At 32.8% G+C, this 19162-nt stretch overlaps 3 protein-coding genes across 7 annotated transcripts; 1 reads left to right on the forward strand and 2 right to left on the reverse strand.

Annotated features, from left to right (window-relative positions):
* The first annotated feature begins 1440 nt into the window (after positions 1–1440).
* Positions 1441–7474, forward strand: LOC131935821 (uncharacterized). Its single transcript, XM_059292488.1, has 6 exons — positions 1441–1680; positions 2168–2247; positions 2700–2770; positions 5770–5827; positions 6129–6278; positions 6728–7474. Exons 2-6 carry the CDS (start codon positions 2175–2177, stop codon positions 6931–6933), a joined length of 558 nt encoding a protein of 185 aa, XP_059148471.1. The 5' UTR covers positions 1441–1680; positions 2168–2174; the 3' UTR covers positions 6934–7474.
* Positions 7475–7622: 148 nt separating this feature from the next.
* On the reverse strand, positions 7623–11377 carry LOC131935822 (uncharacterized). The gene is made up of 7 exons (XM_059292489.1): positions 11333–11377; positions 11103–11122; positions 10270–10385; positions 9444–9523; positions 9001–9100; positions 8662–8853; positions 7623–8517 (listed from the first exon to the last, which is right to left on the reverse strand). Exons 3-7 carry the CDS (start codon positions 10379–10381, stop codon positions 8306–8308), a joined length of 696 nt encoding a protein of 231 aa, XP_059148472.1. The 5' UTR covers positions 10382–10385; positions 11103–11122; positions 11333–11377; the 3' UTR covers positions 7623–8305.
* A 1376-nt stretch (positions 11378–12753) lies between these two features.
* LOC131935828 (uncharacterized) lies at positions 12754–19117 on the reverse strand. Of its 5 annotated transcripts, none has more exons than XM_059292509.1 (6): positions 18982–19117; positions 18077–18139; positions 15202–15272; positions 14676–14781; positions 14109–14270; positions 12754–13176 (listed from the first exon to the last, which is right to left on the reverse strand). In XM_059292509.1, the coding sequence occupies exons 2-6, from the start codon at positions 18135–18137 to the stop codon at positions 12971–12973; spliced, it is 606 nt and encodes a 201-aa protein (XP_059148492.1). In that variant the 5' UTR covers positions 18138–18139; positions 18982–19117; the 3' UTR covers positions 12754–12970. The 5 variants fall into 5 exon arrangements, with proteins under 5 accessions (XP_059148492.1, XP_059148493.1, XP_059148490.1 ...); XM_059292510.1 differs by lacking the exon at positions 18982–19117 and adding an exon at positions 18453–18520; XM_059292507.1 differs by lacking the exon at positions 18982–19117 and adding an exon at positions 18406–18509.
* Positions 19118–19162: the final 45 nt, after the last annotated feature.

A 19162-nucleotide genomic window follows, 5' to 3' on the forward strand; every position in this document is an offset into this window, starting at 1 on the left:
GAAAAAAAAACTTTACTTAAAAAAACACACACACACACACACACACATTCTTTGCTTTTGAACCACCATTCCCTTCTTAGTGTAGAAAGATAAAAATAAAGCTACTATTTTAGCTCATTGTATTTATCTGTCGCTAAGTGTTGAATAATATCAAACAGAATAAACAAAAACAGCAAGCATTCCATTATAGGCTACAGTAAAAAAAAATCATTACACACCAAGATTTACATAACGACGCAGGTGCTTAGTTTTACTTGAAACAGATTCAGTGTTATTCATTCATCTCCTCCCTCCCCCCCCCCCCCCCCCCCCCCACAACCCCACCAGTGTCTCTTTCAGACTTGAAACGTTCAGGGGGATAAGCGGATTAAATTTCCCAGGATGGGGGTGGGAACACATTGGTAAAAGTATATATTTTCTATATAAATTATATTTCGTTGGGGGGGGGGGGGGGGGTAGACGAGCTTCTTCCCCTACCCCTGTAGAGTTGCCTGAAATAAAAATCTGAACCCCACCAATCTTTCCACCCACCCTGTCTGGCATTTTCTGCCCATCCCGTGAACACTGTCGAATCCTTTCATGCATTTGGATGTGAAAATTTAAATACGAGCCGGCCCGCGGCATAACATACGCCGCTATTTAGTTGTTGTTTTTTCTACTTTTCAGTAATTCATAATTTGTGAATTCGACGGTACCAACGCTGCCACTGAAAATATTTCTTTAAAACACTATAAGTAGCACGTTAAGGACCATAACCCCCCCCCCCCCTTCCTTCCCCCCCCCCTCCCCTCTACGTTTAAAATAGTTTCAAACTAAATTATCTGCCCCTAATAGTCGTCACTAAACCCGGCTCTGCTTGTAAACATTTAGAGTGAACACAGCTCACTAAGACCATGTAGGGGTGGGGGTGGTAGGGAGCACGTTTACAGCTTGTTTTCTAGCGTCTCCCAGAAGAGAATTATATATATAGATTAGAATGTCACATTAAGTCGATTCTAATGTGACCGGTTTTATTTTATTTTTCTGTGTCGAGACTAATACATTTTATACCACATGTCAACTATGTAAATATTGAAATTTTAAAAAGTTCATTTCAAACATAGCTTTTAAATGTGTGGGTTCGCGATTACATTTTTAATATGTTTATTTTTATAAATAAAGAACATTAAAAAATGTAAAAAAAAAATCATAAATATAACAACGTAGCCTATAAATATTTTAATCTAAAAATATTTAATACCCCATTTAACAAATAGTAGCCTATTTTATAAACTTTATACAACTCAACAGCATACGCTATACAGAGAAATAGTAGCCTATTTTATAAACTTTATACAACTCAACAAATTACGCTATACAGAAAAACAGCGTTCACCCATATTTTCACCGCTTCGCTGTGTTGCCGTTCGCGAAGCGCTTTAGTGAAGCGCAGGTATCGATACTCTTTAGTCCGCTATCTTCGCTCAGCTGGTATCGAGTATCTACCACGGCTTGCCTAGGGAAATATTACCGGTCAGCCATTACGTGTTTCAGAAGATCACAACCCAATTGAAACCATTTACCTAGTTGCTGTTTTATTTTAATCAGTTCATGATTTTGACGATTAATAAACACCTTAGAATATAATATAGAACAGAAGGTACACATTTTCAAGCGTAAAATACTTCGCCTAAAATCAAGGTAAGACGATAGCTTAGGTCAATATTTTATTATATAAATATAATATTTGTTATGTAAAATATGTTGTATTTAGCTTTGATAAATATTATCATATAGATGTATATATATATATATATATATATATAATATGTGTATATAAATATATGTATATATATATATATATGTATATATATTATATGGGTGTATAAATAATAAAATATAGATATAGATATAGTTATAGATATAGATATAGATATAGATATAGATATAGATATAGACATAGATATAGATGGATAGATAGATATATTTTAGTCTTATTGTCCTGAAACATACGACATATTATTTTCTTTTTATTATAATATTAAACGCTTAACAATTATTTATTTTATTAGCTTAGCATAGTACTAAAATAAGCTTATTTTCACCGTGCCTTACGCCTAAAGTCTCCTTTGTTTAAAAAAACGTGATTACGTGAATGTCGTCAATGTTTGTGTTTACCTTTTCACAGACTAAATATGTCTGATCAAACACACTGTGTAGACTTTGTTAAAATAGCGGAGGTTGACAGAAAGAAACGAAACATTCCAGGTTTGATTTTTATTCACTCCATATTAGACGATGGTGGGCATATTTGTGCACAATTTCTTTAAAAATATTTTCCTCGCAATAATGCCCCCTACCCTCATGCCCACTACCTTCTTGTTTCCCCCCCCCCCCCCCCATTTTCCCAACAGTATTGCATCTTCAAAAAAGACTAATAAAATATATTACAGGCCTGATTATGGTCTGATCAAATCTCTATCGTAGCCCAAATCGTTCCTTTAAAGAAGTGACACAAAATTATACTTAATTATAAATGCAGGCAAATCTATGAAGTGCACGTTTGAACTAAGGCAACCTATTTTTTAAGGCTAGTAGACCTCATTCTATTTGAATAAGATCCGCAAAGCATCAAAATTATAGAATGTAAAAAAAAGATGACACAGTTTGGCTCAAATCATTTAATACTATTTTTAAATGTCGAGCTTTCTTTCTTCTAGGTACAGTCAAGCTGAATAACCTAAAAATGAAAATCTCAAAAGTCGATTGGCTTAACGTAAAGGAAAAACAGGTTTAATATTTTAATTTTCATTTCATTATAATTAAAATTAAGGCCTAATATAAAACAAGTATGTTACAAGCATTGTAAACTCGATGTGTTATGAATAATGTTATAGAAAGGGTGCAGAGGCGTATCCAGGTTTTCGTTGTAGGGGGAGCAAAAAGAGCAAAAAAAGGCGCCGAAATTTTAACACTTTCTATATACGTGTATATATATATATATATATATATATATATATATATATATATATATATATATATATATATATATATACTTAACACTTTCTATATACGTGTATATATATATATATATATATATATATATATATATAATTACTAGCTGTATGTCATTACTTTACAATGATGTAAAATAAATTGAAAGTAGCACTTTGAAGAAATAAGAAAAAACACACCATGTAGGCCGACAAAACAAAAATTGTATCAATTTAAACAAAACAAAAATATACACACACTATAACCAAAAACAATGAACGTAACACAATCTGTTTAGTAATTCTTGTAAAAAAATTCTTACATAATAATTTCTGGAAAATTATTTACAAGCAAAATAGGGGAAATAATCACTGTCTTAATATAAATATGTAGGCCGATATATCTACACATTTAATTATAAATGCCAAAACGTTTACAAAACGTTTACAAAACGTTTTTGTCTATAATCAATATTTAATATAAAGTCATCATAAATGCTAAAGTATTACAGCATAATGAAAGTTTTTAAAATCAGAGTTGGTATAAAACCACGGTTTTCGAAGTAATAGAAAAACATTTAACTATATGTCGGTTTTTTAGTTCAGATCATATATTTCTAATTAACTACCTCTTCTTTGTGTTCTTTAAAGATCATTTTTTAACATAGTGATAGGTATGGGTTAGATCACTGTATTGATCACACACCTTTTTACTAGTAATTGCAAAAACAATATTCACAGAGTTTTACGTTTAAAAAGCTAATTTTCTGGCGGCATGGTACTTTGGTGTATCATTACGCGTTTTTCTACATGTAGGCTACTTAACAGATCAGTTCGGGGTGGGTTGGGGGGGGGGGGGAGGGGTTCAACTTCATTCACCACTGTCCGGTTACTTAGGTCAATTATCCAAACCCGTGTATACCTAGGTGTGACATTAATGTCGCTCTACACAATTGTGGTGGTGAGGTGGGGGTGGATAACAAAATCAGAGTGAACATAGCGTCAGTTTTTAGATGACTGTTCTAAACCTAGGGGGTCTTCCATAAAAGAATACACGCTTTTTTAACGATTTTTACCTCCCCCCCCCCTCCCCTCCGTCAAAAAAAAAAGCCAGACCCTCCCCCCCCCCCCCCCCCCCCCACCGTAAAATGACGTCACAACTCAGCCTACAACCCCCCCCCCCCCCTCAAAATTGCAGTTGAATTTTTTTAAACAGCTATATTTTTTCCAAAATCTTGTCTGAACTCTCTCAAAATAAAGTATTTTAATCAATTGTAATTACAATTTAATAAAACAGTTTTCTAAAACGCAAAACATCGTTTAAAATTTGTTTTCTAACATTGCTTTTTTATAATGCAAAAGTGCGACGTCGCACCCTCTGAACCACCCCTCCCCCTCCCCCTCATCACACACCGTCACAAAATTACGAACCCCCCCTCCCCCCTATGAGTGTGACGTAATTTATGGACGACCCCATACATATTCAATTACGCATGTATACTGATTCAAAAATAGATTTAAATAAGTAGCGGATAGTTTTAGTTTAAATTGAGTTGTTGTTTTTTAATACACAATATATCATTATACAAATAGAATATAGATCTAGATCTAGTAAACTAAAATAATAATTAATAGAAAGTTGATACTGTTCCATATAATTTGTAATCGTAATCAAACTGTCATAATACTACTACTTCATCGTGATGAAGGTTTTGACCTTATCAAAATTTCCCCACCGCTACGCAGTTCGCCCATAAGTCTTCTTCTTCTTCTTCTTCTTCGTTCTTAATTATTAGTGTTGAAGGGGATCGAGATTTATCTGCCAGTGGGTTTGAACTCGAGACTTTGTTCGAATTTATCAAACATGAGCTTTTTGCCGACTCGACCACGCTTCCAACACAATTAAGCGTTACGTGTCAACAGGTTATGCGCCATTGAGGCCATTGACTCCGATTTCAGCCTGCTTTTCTTTTTGGATTTGCTTCCATAGCCTTTGTCCAACCAAGAACAAACTACAAGGCAGCAGTTGTTTAATTTTGGAGTTGTCTCTCCTAGAAGAGTGGCTGTCCCCAGCTAACGAGCCTCATCTGCCCGAGGGTTCGAACTCGAGACTTTTCGGTTTAGCAACCATGAGCTTTACCGACTCGACCACGCCGCCCCCCCCCCCCCCCCCCCCCCCCATAAGTAAATTTAAATAGAGGTGCCACATTAGTTGTATTTGTGTTTGTATTGTAATTTTAAAAAATAAATTACACGATTTGAACTGTATATATATAAAGTAAAAATGTTTGAAGTTTTATAAGTAACATTTTCTAATTCAATTATTCGTAAGTAAATACATTATACAGTTGCCTTAAACGTAACACCTCTCTTGCCAAGTGGTACTACCCGTGGAGGTTTTTTAAACATTGCAATGCATCGTAATGGTTATTTTTAGAATGACAAACTGATACAGCTGCTAATACGTGTTGTAAACGTTGACTCTACTAGTCTATTACTGTTATGATTAATTGCTGCATGAAATAAATCTTGTAATTTGCCGACCAAAGATAATTTTTTAACAAATATCAATGTTTAAAACTTTGAGTTTAAAAAGTTTCCAAAAAGGCGCCACTTTGCTAAAAATGGCGAGAGGGGGAGCGGCCGCTCCCCCTGCTCCCCCCCCCCCCCCTGCGTACGCTACTGAAAGGGTGTTTAGTGATGTGTTAAATGAGATTCTAAAACGACAATATTTAATTTGAATTTTTTTTTCTTGTAACAAGTAAAATGTTATCATTTGTTAAATGCCTGTTGACAGAACACAACAAATAAACCTCCAGGGCTGTATCTGAAGCTACAAACAGTCGCGTGGGCAGGTAAATAGATATATTATTGATATAACCATACACTCGTTACTTTAGCATGCGTAATAAAAGGCTTTAGAGCTAGCTCTAGTAAATTGTTTGCGTATTATTGTTTTGTTTTTACCTATGTTGTATATGAACAAAACAAATATATGCAGTAGAAAGTTTATATAAACTATTTTTTAATTACAAAAACTTGTAATTAAAAAAAATATATAAAAAAAATTATAAACAATTTTTAAGACTTAAAAGTCAAGCTTTTTCTATTTAATATTTTAATTGTAATTGTGACATTCTAATTACTTTTCTGTAGGGGCCATAGAGACCTTCAAACTACCACTAACTAACTTACCTGGTGAAGTAATCACATCATTGGGAGGAGAAACCATCTCAGTAAAAAACAACAACAAACCTGAATTGTTTGTTCCTGTAGAGAAGAAAAGCTCTGCTAAATGCTTTTCTGGTAAAATTATAATGTTGAAACTTTTATAAAACAATAAATTCATTTTAGAAATTAGAAATTTTCTAATCGAGTGTGGTCATCAATTTAAATCTTATAAAAAATGTTTTCTCCATTTGTCAGCTCCTGTATTAGTAATAAATTATGCAATAGCAGAGTTTCTTCCAGGCATCTCTTCGGGGAAAGTCTACCGCCCCCTCCACCCCGAACAAAATTGAATTGACATAGAAATTTTTTTTAACAGTGTCAATTCCCCCTCTCACCCCCCCCCCCTCACCCGCTTCCCCCCGGAATTTAAGTCCGCCCCCTCCCCCTCAAAATTTCAAGTACCGCCCCCCCCCCCTACCCAGGTGAAAATGTCTGGAAGAAACACCGTGCATTTGACTAATTTAAATTTTGCATGTAGATTGAATGTCTTAATAGCGTACTTAGTGTATTTATACTTTCCCCAGGTGATTTCAGCTTCGAGCCTGCGGTGAGTGGGTGTGTACTAGTGGTAGACGAGTCGTCAGTTGAACAACAGGAACTTGCTCAAATTGTCAGTGATTTGAGCGGAGACCCTAGTGTCAAGGACCTGACTGTCAACAGGGCTGATGGTGGGCTGCCTTTGTCAGTGACATGGAAAATATCAGGACAGTTCGAGTTTTATGCTAGCTGATTGTGTTCCAAAATAGTGACATTAGTTGTAAATATTTCGTGATAACTTCACAAATACATTTATTAGCGAATTTGTATCGTGATGCAATTATTGAGAATTTTAAAATGTTTACAAAAATCGAGATACTTTTGTATAATACAAGTGAATAACCATTTAGTATATATTAGGCATTATTTGTTAAATGTCATTAACATTCACAAAAGACGCAGTTACTTCATTAATTAAATGCTACCACAGATTCTATTTTTTATATCACGAAAACATTGATACACTGGTTTTAATTATGAGGAAAATTGACTTAAGATGCTTACATCACAGTATATTTAAACGTTTGTAAAAACATATTTGAGAGCGATGACTGATCAAGTGTTGTAGAAAATTGATTTAGTAGCACTGATTAAATTTTTTGTTAAATTGCCAATCTAGTTACTGTTAGGTTTGTATGTTTAGCTTTGTCCCCATTATTTTTAATTATATTGACATGATTAACTAAGCTATTTTTTATTTAATTACATAATTAGTTATCTAAAAAAAGTAATAAACTGTGAATATATATTTTTTGTTGGCTTAGTAAATTCATTTTCTGCTATAGTAAGTTGTTTAGATTAATGTGGGTGAAATCAGTAACATAATAATATACATAATTGTGTACATGATTTATTCTGAAATGTCCACAATAACACATCTGGGGACCTATTAACTGTCCGATTACACACCACTTAAAATACACACAACAAACAGCAAAAACTTTTTAAAATTCATTTTTTTTACATTTTATTAAAAAAATAATATCATTAAGCAGATCAATTCGCTGATAAATTCTTGGGTGTTTCGAAAAATGCATTCCTGTCAACACTTATTTAAATTTAACCCTAAATAATTAAACCCTAAATAAGTTAGTCATAAATAATTAAAGTCCAGAATGATTCCACCCTAACAATTTAACGATAATAATTTAACGATAAATAATTCAACACAAAAATGGTCTCTACTAAAATATCACCTTGTCTAGATAAATGTTTTCTACAGTAATGATAAACATCTACTTTCTAAATCGCTAGATACAAAATGATAACCAGATCTTTAATATAATACCAGATACATTTTTTAATAAGTGAAGCATTTTCATCATCAACGAATTCAGGAACGTAAAAAACAAACTTATGCATGTTTATTTTTTTGAAAATGTATTTTTGCATATATATTCAATACTCTAATGAACTTTTAAACAAGATAGATTTGTCTTGAAAATTCAAGTTTAAAAAATTGGTCTAGTATTAATTAATCTTTTCTATGTAGCGAATTATTTTAAGTGCTAGGACATATTTGAATGCATTCTGTTGTATTTCATACATTTTTTCTTGCTTGGCGCTTATTCTATTTCAATTGTTTGCTGGGGGTTACCGTTGGTCGTGTATTCACCAGTCATTTTCCAGCACACGGCATCTTTTTTGTTGATCGTTCTGATAAGTGAACTTTCCTTAACATCACTGACAACTCCCAGAATGTCTCCAAGCTCATAACTACCATTCTCCAACACCAGCTTGACAGATCCTTCACAGACTACCCAGCACTCGAAACTATCTGCAGATAGGTGGATAATTTAATTTCTTATGTACAAATTGATAAAATTTGCAAAACAATTTAAAAAATGCATTTTGCTAAGAAATATTCATCATTTTATATTTTGAATAATTTTTTATCTTCTCTAAGACCATTGATATTTACATTTTTGTCTCTCGTCGGCTAAGGTTACAGTCACTTGGGGAGTGTAAAGGTAGTAGCTACAGATATTTTCATACTGACAGCTCCCTTGTACAGTGATCTGTGCTTGGTCCTGGAAATCACAGGATGAACACCCGGGATCGATACTGATCTCACTACCATCCGGTCCTTTCATCTTCAAAAGATTGTAGATACCTAGAAGATATTCAACATTGATAGGATTTTTTAAATAGCAAATCAATTCGTTTTATGTTTCAATAACGTAATTTCTTTTATGTTAAGGTATTTTAATTAATTTTTGTGTGTAAGAACAAAAAATCAATTTGATTTTGTTTTAGTTACCAACGACTCTCCCAGAAAGAATTTTGACGTTTCTGTAGTGCTCGTGGATTCTACTCACATTAATCTCGCTAATTCTTTGAGGAAAGAGATAGCCTTGTGCCTAAGAGAACTTGCATCATTAGCAAAACATGTTTTGCAGGTGTATCAAAGTAGTGATGAATTCACATATAATAATATATAACGTAACATATAATAGTCTTTAATACCAACAGATAAACTTTGCTTCGCTTTTAAAATAATCTTAATATTTGCATTTATAAAGTCTATAAATTAACATTAAAAACGACTTATGATGCATAGAAAATCTAGAAAAAATTAATAAAACAAAGTCTCTAGATAATGACATTATAATTCAAAAAAATGTGTAGCTAAACTTTAACAAAAATGAAATATCTAACAAAATAACTAAAAAGAATACCATAAACAATATTACAGTCACTTACTTGTTGCTGTGCCACTGGGAGACTCTTCCACTCGACTTGACCAGTGACAGTTAGTTTGAGACCACTCAAGTCCAAAATACCTAAGAAAGATTTATTGTCGACTTTCTGAACTTACACTGGCTAAATATTTTGGTAACACTGAAATGTACCATTTCTCCATTGAAAAATATTATGTAACTTTCAGTCATTTTTGTCAAATTTCATTACAAATTTGTGTTGCATTGTTTGTAGTTTCAGCTTTAAAAAAATTCACATTTATTTTGTATTTTTAGATCTATAAAAAGTTGCATTATTTCACAGGGTTTAATTTTTTTAAATGTACTTTACATTTGATTAATAGCCGTCCATATTTCCTTTATACGTTAAAAGTAATTTTCATAACATCTCATTAGCTGATGCGTATTAATTAAAAAAAATAATTAAAAGGAATTCTTTTAAAAGCTAAAATCTCATTACAGTTACATTTTGGAATTAGTCAAATTGGTATTGCTATTTAAATCTTTTTAAGTATCCTTACTTCAATGATACCCGACCCTAATCCGAGAATTAACCCTTAACAAGAACATGAATTTCGATAAGCAGAATAGTAATATTGTTATGCTATATATTTGACAACAACCAATTAATAATTATTAAGGAATAATATATATAAAATTTAATATTATGAAATAAAAAACAAATTATAAATATTTACGGATTAAAACTCAGTCCATTTTTTAAACAATCAAGAGGAAAAAGAAGAGGGGTAATTACAAAATGATAAATAAATTAAAATTTTTGAAATAAAATTTTGCCCAGTAAAAAGAGTGCTCCAAATATTACAGACCTTGAGTCTTTTTGGCTTTTTTTGCTTTCTTTCCTTTCTTTGCTTTCCTTTCTTTTTTAGTAAGAACATCTCTGTATTTCTCACAAATCTGGTAAAGGTCCACTGTAGCCATCGCTCTATGCAAAGGATTGATTCGATCTTTGGTAATAAAATATATACAAAAGTAGTGATATTTTTTTTTATAAATATAAGTCAATGAGATCGTCGAAAACTAAGTATTGAAGTATTGAAGTTGGCTATAATAAACAATATAATATTAAATTAAAGCATACGATGTTATTACTAGAAGTTAGGTATTTGGATTGTGTTTCTCAACTATACTGTCCAAATTACTATTAAAATCACTATTAATAAGCATAATGATGGTGGTATTATACAAATAATTATTGAAATTCTACATTTTATGTATATATATATATATATATATATATATATATATATATATATATATATATATAAAGATTGCATTCTAAATGATAAACAATGGAACGTTTGACATGGCCAGTCAAGGACTTTAAATATTTACAGCACAATTAGAAGTAAATGTTATATATGAAACATTTTTAATAAAATAACACTGCTGACGTTTGGAATAAAATGTTGATTTTAACTACGGTGGAATTTTAAAGTTATTTGCACATTAGTATGTAAAATAAGACTTAGTAATTCTCATCACGAAAGCTAAAGGTATCGCTTTATTTATGGTACTGATATTACGTTTGGTCTACATATCCACCATGGTCGTTACTAACTCAAGTTAAATGTGAAACTAAATGTTGAATTTGAAATAAACTCGATTTAAAAAGCTACATATAAACATAAATTATACTTACTCGAACTGGTATTCCTGAAACTAAAATATGTTTTAACATTAACAAAAATTTCTTACAGTTAAACCTACATTTTAAATTTGAAAAAAAAAAGTGTGTTAAGACTAAAATAAAATACAAACGATTTCTTATAAATATTACAGGTACGTAAATAAAAAAATTCACTAAGAACTTTGAATACACTCTTGATTACTTCAAGTAAATTTTAAAAAGTACAAATTCCTACACGTTACAGAGATAAATGCTTGAGCCGTTTGGTGCGTGTTTCGATAACGTTCCGTTTATTAGCCTGCCCGTAGCTATAATGGGGAATATCAAAATTTAAAAATAGAAATTTAAAAAAAAATCTGAGTTTTATTTTTAAACATGTGAACACTCTTTCAAAAATATTTTTTATTTTTTATTTTCATATAAACTATTTTTATGTATTCTGTTAGGTAAATTTTGCCAACACACAAAAAAGGGGACGCCCCGTTTTGAAGGAACACGTCATGATTTTTTTCTGCAGTATACGCATCTTAACGCTTATGATTTTGTCAACGTTTTTCACCTTGAAGTATCTTATTATTTTATAATTAATTGCTCTTTATGTGTTATTGATAAGATATTATATATGAACTCTATAGATTTATATCAATGTTCTAAGTAGGCTACACTGAAGGAACATTATTTTTAAAATACAAAAAAGCCTTTTAATTTAGAACATGTAATGTTATTACATTAGTTCGATGGTTTGTACTTCAGACATATAAGAAAGGAGATTAAATTTTAGTATTGTAACCAAATCGAAAATATATGTATTTGATCATTAAGACTATAGTTTTATTTATGTAATTTAAAAAAAAATTAGAGTTAGGTTACTGCTCGTTTCAAAGGTCTACAAATCTAATATTTTGAGAGAAAAATTAAGTTTTATGTACTTACAGCTTTAAAAACTGGAATATGTATTGCAATTGTTTTAGAACTTTAAAAGACTGCATTATTTAAATGGGTTTAAACGTTTAAAGTGTTGCTTACTTGTCCATTTTTAAAATAACTTAATTGTAATTTTCACAAAACATTTTCTGTTAACTGATTATACACGGTTAACATACTTATTAGTCGCACACATTAATCCTGAAGAGTTCATTTGTTAATTCTACTTTATTAGCCCCATGAATATGCTAGTCTGATTGAGAACTTCTTTTTTGAAAAAGGACATTTAATTGAAAAACTGCCCAAATTAAAAAACACACAAAAACAAAACAAACAAACAAACAAACAACAACATATCTGTGAATTTATCTGCTATTCTGACGATTTGTTTATTAGTGTAGAATGTGAATTCGTTTTATGATTAAGTAACGAATTTTCTTTTATGTCAATGTATTGAAATTAATCTTTGTGTGTGAGAACAAAAAATCAATTTGATTTGCTCTAGTTACCAACGACTCTCCCAGAAGTAGTAACTGATTGAAGCAGTGATATACTTAATGCTGCCATTATTGATTTTAGATTATTTTCCTCAGCATCGTTCCAGTTTTCGCTGATACCGTGAAAACTTGTATTAAAGTTCAAAAACAATAAAAATATTTAATAGACGTTTTATTTTTTAAAAGACAGTCTGTTTTTGAAAACAAATATCAGAAGAATTACAAACTGATAAACGACAAAATTTTCAGGACTGTAAATGTATTTTATTTCAAACAAAAGACATACCACATTAATAAAATATTCTATGCTAATTATTTGCAATATTTTGAAACAGCTGCCACCCAGAAGTAGAATAATTTAAATTTAAAAAAAGCAATTATATGGTGTGTTCCAGTTTTAGTAACTTCCAATTTCAACTATAAATTAAACAAGTAGCGCTTTGATGTTCAAGTTGAATCTCATTCAACTCGAATAGTTTGAACAAAATCTTCATTAAACTTGTACACCCCAGACATTTGCCAGTTGACAGTTCTGCTGCCTTTAAACGATGAAATGAGGTCATAATGTCCACATGCCTCCACTATTTCCAGAATGCTGACTTCTTGGACACCGTCTCCTACAAAGAGAACCTTCCCAGTGCAGGTCACTTTGCAGTCGAACTGATCTATTTGCAATAGAAGAGTAATCAGTCAATCAATAAATATTCTTGATTTTATAGAATTCCGTAACAATGTAATTTTAAAAAAAGAATATTATTTAAAAAAAATAATTCAGTAATATTGTGGGTTAACAAATGGACTTTATTTTTCTGTGTTTTTTTATTGTTTATATAAATTAATCATAGATAAATTACAAAAACTAGACATTTCATACGAGAACTGATTATCACTTAATCATTGGGTGTTTGATCAGCAACTGCATGAGGATTTAAATTAGTGACACAATAATTTTAACTCACAATATATGCAACTCAAAAAATGTGTGACCATTGTCCCGTTTGATCCACGTTTGTTTTACCCGAAAAATTAACCTACACTTGCTTTGGAGTCTAGCTAAGGCCTTTCTATGGCCCACAGCCTAAAAATCCACATCTAAGCGACCCAAAAGCCACAAGAACCCATTGCCCCCCCCCCCACACACACACACACATTGCCAGTGACTAAAGACCCTCCCCCAAAGCTCCACTTTTGCCAGTGACCCATGTATTTTGACTTACACTTGAGAATGTCGTGTCTCACTGAGGCTCTCTTATGGCCCCAGCACTCCCCTCAACACGACCCTCCCCTCCACACGACCCTCCCCATGACCAAAAATTGCCAGTGACCCATGTATTTTGACTTACACTTGAGAATGCCGTGTCTCACTGAGGCTCTCTTACGGCCCCCAGCACTCCCCTCAACACGACCCTCCCCTCCACACGACCCTCCCCATGACCAAAAATTGCCAGTGACCCATGTATTTTGACTTACACTTGAGAATGCCGTGTCTCACTGAGGCTCTCTTATGGCCCCCAGCACTCCCCTCAACACGACCCTCCCCTCAACACGACCCTCCCCATGACCACAAATTGACAGTGACCCATGTATTTTGACTTACACTTGAGAATGTCGTGTCTCACTGAGGCTCTCTTAAGGCCCCCAGCACTCCCCTCCACAAATATTTTCGCCTTGTCTCTCAGCTCACAGAAGGAGTTCCCCGGGTCGATTGTTATTTCAGTGTCAAATTCATGAAACGGCAGTGTAATATTTTTGTAGACGCCTGCAATACAACAGCTAGACAAATTCTTTTAAAAAAACAACTTAATTAGCTCCATCAGACTCCATAAATTAAAACTAATACCCAATCTGTATTAAAAATACGTATATTTATGACGTCAGATTATTCATTTTTTAGAAATTCATGGTTTACATAATAGCATTTTTATGCTATTAAAAAAACACAAAAAAAAACCCAACTAAACTACTTTGTTTATTAAACAAATTAAACTAAAAAACACTATTTCGCTTTTATTTTATTCCAACACCATTGAAGTTCTATATATTTTTTACCAAAAACATGTACGTGTATTATTACAGATTCAAATATTGCTATTTCTATTGGGCCATAATCCATATTCAACAACTTTTCACCCACTATTCGACCACTCTCCCACCGTGTACTCACCAACTACAAGGCCTTGGTTTATTCTCAAACTTCGCACGTGTGATGTTGCTATTTCAGTATTGAATGAGTGGTTGTTGAGCTCTTTTACTAGACCATTGCCATTTTTCTATAAGTAGCAATTAAACTGGTAATTTAGACATACAATAATATCATAATACCAGTTATTAATAATTATTTACATTTGAAATTGTCTCGTTATTTATGCTAAGGTAAGATACATTTATTCGTGAAAAATACAAGTTTTACAAAAGTACAAAACTAAATAATGTCAATTGATTAGGCTTTTATTTGTGAAAGATAACGATTCTTTTTTTAAAATAAAGAATAACATACTATAAAATATTATAACTTGTAAATAAAAAAAAATAATGTATCCGAAACAGATTTATCTCAATAATAAAGCTAAGCCTAGCTATACACCAATTGACAATTTACCATAGTTTTAAAATTTCATAAACTAAATCTAACCCTTAAAGGTAACAAATCTTAGTAGTTTAGTAGTACACCTTCAATAGTTATTAGATACCTGTGGACGCCCTATCTGGCTCCACTTTACGTCATAGACTTTCAGTTTGAGTCTGCCTAGCTCTGGCATACCTGATGAAAGAATACATTCGCTAGTTTAAATTGTGTGTGCACATGATTGGTTGTAGGCCTTATTACAATACGTACAGTTTATACATTGATTTATTAAAAAAAAATACCAACTTCATGTAAGCCCTGCTAGGGGGGGGGGGGATACCTTAAAATCTACCCTTCTAGGCTTATCTAACTAACTAATCTGTCCGGTCAGTGCAATTGTGGTAGAACCCACAGTGGTTAAACCCTAACCTTAGTCTAAATTAAAAAAACAGGAAAACTTTACCAATAATATAAACTTTATTTTACAAAATATGGAACCAAAAGTTATTATAAAAAAACTAGAATTTAGATCTAGACAAAATAACTTAAACACTCAAGACATACAAAACAAACAGATCTCAACGAAACAAAACACACAATTTCGGACCACCGTCACCACAAACGTGACACAGAAACTCTTCAACACACAGGCCTCGACATTCCAGCAGAATCTCCCTCCCTGTCGACACCCCACATTCACGAACAAAGAAACCAATACTACGAACAAAGAAACCAATGCTACGCACAAGAAAATAGTCCCTAATACAACAATAACTTACATTCAGGATATAAAGCAAAGTGGAGCCACACTCCAAAACAAAGTTTGCATAAATAATAACATCAAAATATAAGCAAGACACAATAACCAGGCTATCAATCATTTTAAAATAAAAATCATATCAGCGCCATAATAGCGGACTACTTAACTAAAAACCACAACAATTCCCAAAGGAACACAAAAAGTGACATTCACCTTTTTGTAATAAAATAATAATTAAATAACTCCCCAGCCCCTTACATTCACCCCCTGTAAAGCTTGCAGTACCTGCAAGCAATACAAATTCAAAAATGCAGATACCAGACGTGTGAACAGAACAATGTTAAAAAAATAGGTGAGCAGATTAAAAGCGGGACACATTATTATGTTGCCATAACAGTTACGGGCTATGTGGCCCAGCTGGTGACATTTGAAGCAGGACCTGGTCCTCACAGTCGGTCTCTGCTTGTCGGGTGCAAACCGCGTTCCCCTTGGGGAAACGAGAGCAGAAATACTAGACATTTGTGCTGCCAAATTGTCTACTCTGTCCTCCAGGTTGGATGTAGTGGGAGGTGCAAATGTTTGCACATCAGGCCTGGTGTTTAGAGTTGTAACACTCTTAGATTTTCTGCCTGGGCATTCGTCCTGTGCCCACCTGATAGCCGCATCCCTCAGGACAATAAATGACGCCTTTTGGTCACAGAAGACCATATCTTCCAGCTGGCGCCTAACATAGGGTTGGTTGAGGTTCTGCACAAACTGGTCTCGCAGGAAGACTGGACTCATAGGGGCCCTGTGCAGGTTTGTTTGCCTGGCTGTGAGCACCCTAAAGGCTTGGTGCAGACGGTGGGAATAAGACCTCACTGTCTCGTTTGGGCTTTGCACCACCCTTTGAAACTGGGCCATTAGTTGGGGGATGGTACGCTTTTCCCCGTAAATGTCCCTCAGGAGTATTAAAGTTGCCTCTGGGTCCTGCTCCAGATCATTGCCCCTACATCGGAGCTCCTCTTTAACAGACTCCCCAAGGTGCTCCCAGAGGAGGTCTTTTCTTTCTTCAGCAGAGAGGTCTTTCCTCGCCCTCCATGCAACCTGCACCTCTTCAATGAAACGTTCCACCAACGAGGCATGGCTGTCTCCATGGAACCTGCGGATTTTTACCTCTCTGGGTGGCACAATAATGATGTTCATGGGGTGCCCCGCCATCTCGTCCGAATTGGGTGTTTTAAACAACAAACGGTTCCTACACTAAACAAAAACTAAAACAAATGGTTCCATAAAGGGCCTATCAAAAACAAAAATTTATCTAAGCTACACTAGCTCTAACAGAAAAACAAAAATTTAACTAGACTAAAGCACTGACCCCACTCGTGCTACCAATTTGTAAGCCCTGCTAGGGGGGGGGGATACCTTAAAATCTACCCTTCTAGGCTTATCTAACTAACTAATCTGTCCGGTCAGTGCAATTGTGGTAGAACCCACAGTGGTTAAACCCTAACCTTAGTCTAAATTAAAAAAACAGGAAAACTTTACCAATAATATAAACTTTATTTTACAAAATATGGAACCAAAAGTTATTATAAAAAAACTAGAATTTAGATCTAGACAAAATAACTTAAACACTCAAGACATACAAAACAAACAGATCTCAACGAAACAAAACACACAATTTCGGACCACCGTCACCACAAACGTGACACAGAAACTCTTCAACACACAGGCCTCGACATTCCAGCAGAATCTCCCTCCCTGTCGACACCCCACATTCACGAACAAAGAAACCAATACTACGAACAAAGAAACCAATGCTACGCACAAGAAAATAGTCCCTAATACAACAATAACTTACATTCAGGATATAAAGCAAAGTGGAGCCACACTCCAAAACAAAGTTTGCATAAATAATAACATCAAAATATAAGCAAGACACAATAACCAGGCTATCAATCATTTTAAAATAAAAATCATATCAGCGCCATAATAGCGGACTACTTAACTAAAAACCACAACAATTCCCAAAGGAACACAAAAAGTGACATTCACCTTTTTGTAATAAAATAATAATTAAATAACTCCCCAGCCCCTTACATTCAAATCCTAATCTATTTAAGTAATTGAGAAACAAAGGTATAATACAAGGATTGGAAATTATAGAAAATTAAAATTAAGTTTACCAACCATTACCAAGGTACGTGCCGAAAAAATATTAAAATAAATTATACTTTCAAGGAATTAAAATGATTACCCTCAATGTCGTTGTTGTCCCTGTACTCCTCACATATCTCATATAGATCGATGGTCTCCATATCTTGTCCGTTATAACAGAGGATTAAATGAATATAAATTCATATTTAAGCGATATAATTAAAAAAAACGAAAAACTGTAATAATTTTATAATTTCAAGAAGTGAATACAGAGGCCAACTTTACTAACTACATATCTAACTCGAGAGGTATCAAATTTAGAAAAATATTACATTTGTATTCAAGAATATTTTACGTGTTAGATCATTGGTGAGAAAAAAAATCTTAGTAAACTAATCGAAAAAGGTTTTTATTAAAAAAATTAAATACCCCTCATAAAATACACAAATCTCAGTGTGTAAAAAAAAAAAGATTTCCTTGAAAAAACAGAAATGGATTTTCCTGATACGCACAAAAACAAGTAATCGAGTACAAATTTTGTACGATTACAAAAGTATGGTTTAATTTACCTAACAAAACGACTTGTATTCTACACTCTATTCAAAGTTGTAAACATATAATTTGAATGCGATATGTTTTTGAGAGTACGTGCAAAATAAATAGCAAACTATGAGATGGTGTAACTTAAATATAATCTTGTTTTTTGTTCTAAAAAAGTATAAAATTCTTAAATTTACTTTTTAAAACTATTAAAAATAATAACTCAACAATTATCTGTAGTAGATAGGCACACAGTTATTCAACACTAAACTTGATAAAAATATCATTTAATTAGGGGAGTCTTATTAACGCAATGTACTAAAATATAATACAATTCTAGTAGGATAAAACAAATAGTATACACTTTTTAACATAATTACCACAATAACATTAACAAAATAAAAATAAATTTTGAAATAGAAAATCTTTAATTGTAAGAAGAATTAAATGTGATACTTATCGTACAATTTGGTTTCTGTTAACATATTCTTGCCCTTACACAAAATTTACTTTTTTTACACAATTAGTAAACTGTCAATTAATATAATTTGTAAATTTAATTTTAATTTAACGTATAGGCCTATCCTGAATGTTTCACCAAAGAATTAAGAAGGTTCATCTTATGAATTTGAAATGATTCGTTTCT

The sequence above is a fragment of the Physella acuta genome, unplaced genomic scaffold (assembly GCF_028476545.2).
Source record: "Physella acuta isolate Inbredline_101_S28 unplaced genomic scaffold, ASM2847654v3 ptg000161l, whole genome shotgun sequence".
Classification (NCBI taxonomy): domain Eukaryota; kingdom Metazoa; phylum Mollusca; class Gastropoda; family Physidae; genus Physella; species Physella acuta.

Coding starts and splice junctions, on each gene's coding strand:
- LOC131935821 (XM_059292488.1), top strand. CDS start 2,175: ATGTCTGATCAAACACACTGTGTAGACTTTGTTAAAATAGCGGAGGTT. Junction 2,248..2,699: donor AAAGAAACGAAACATTCCAG/GTTTGATTTTTA, acceptor TCTTTCTTCTAG/GTACAGTCAAGCTGAATAAC. Junction 5,828..6,128: donor ACAAACAGTCGCGTGGGCAG/GTAAATAGATAT, acceptor ACTTTTCTGTAG/GGGCCATAGAGACCTTCAAA.
- LOC131935822 (XM_059292489.1), bottom strand. CDS start 10,381: ATGGCTACAGTGGACCTTTACCAGATTTGTGAGAAATACAGAGATGTT. Junction 9,101..9,443: donor TCCCAGTGGCACAGCAACAA/GTAAGTGACTGT, acceptor AAGTTCTCTTAG/GCACAAGGCTATCTCTTTCC. Junction 8,854..9,000: donor TCTTTCTGGGAGAGTCGTTG/GTAACTAAAACA, acceptor AATATCTTCTAG/GTATCTACAATCTTTTGAAG.
- LOC131935828 (XM_059292506.1), bottom strand. Junction 15,273..18,076: donor GGACAACAACGACATTGAGG/GTAATCATTTTA, acceptor TTCTTTCATCAG/GTATGCCAGAGCTAGGCAGA. Junction 14,782..15,201: donor GCCAGATAGGGCGTCCACAG/GTATCTAATAAC, acceptor TGCTACTTATAG/AAAAATGGCAATGGTCTAGT.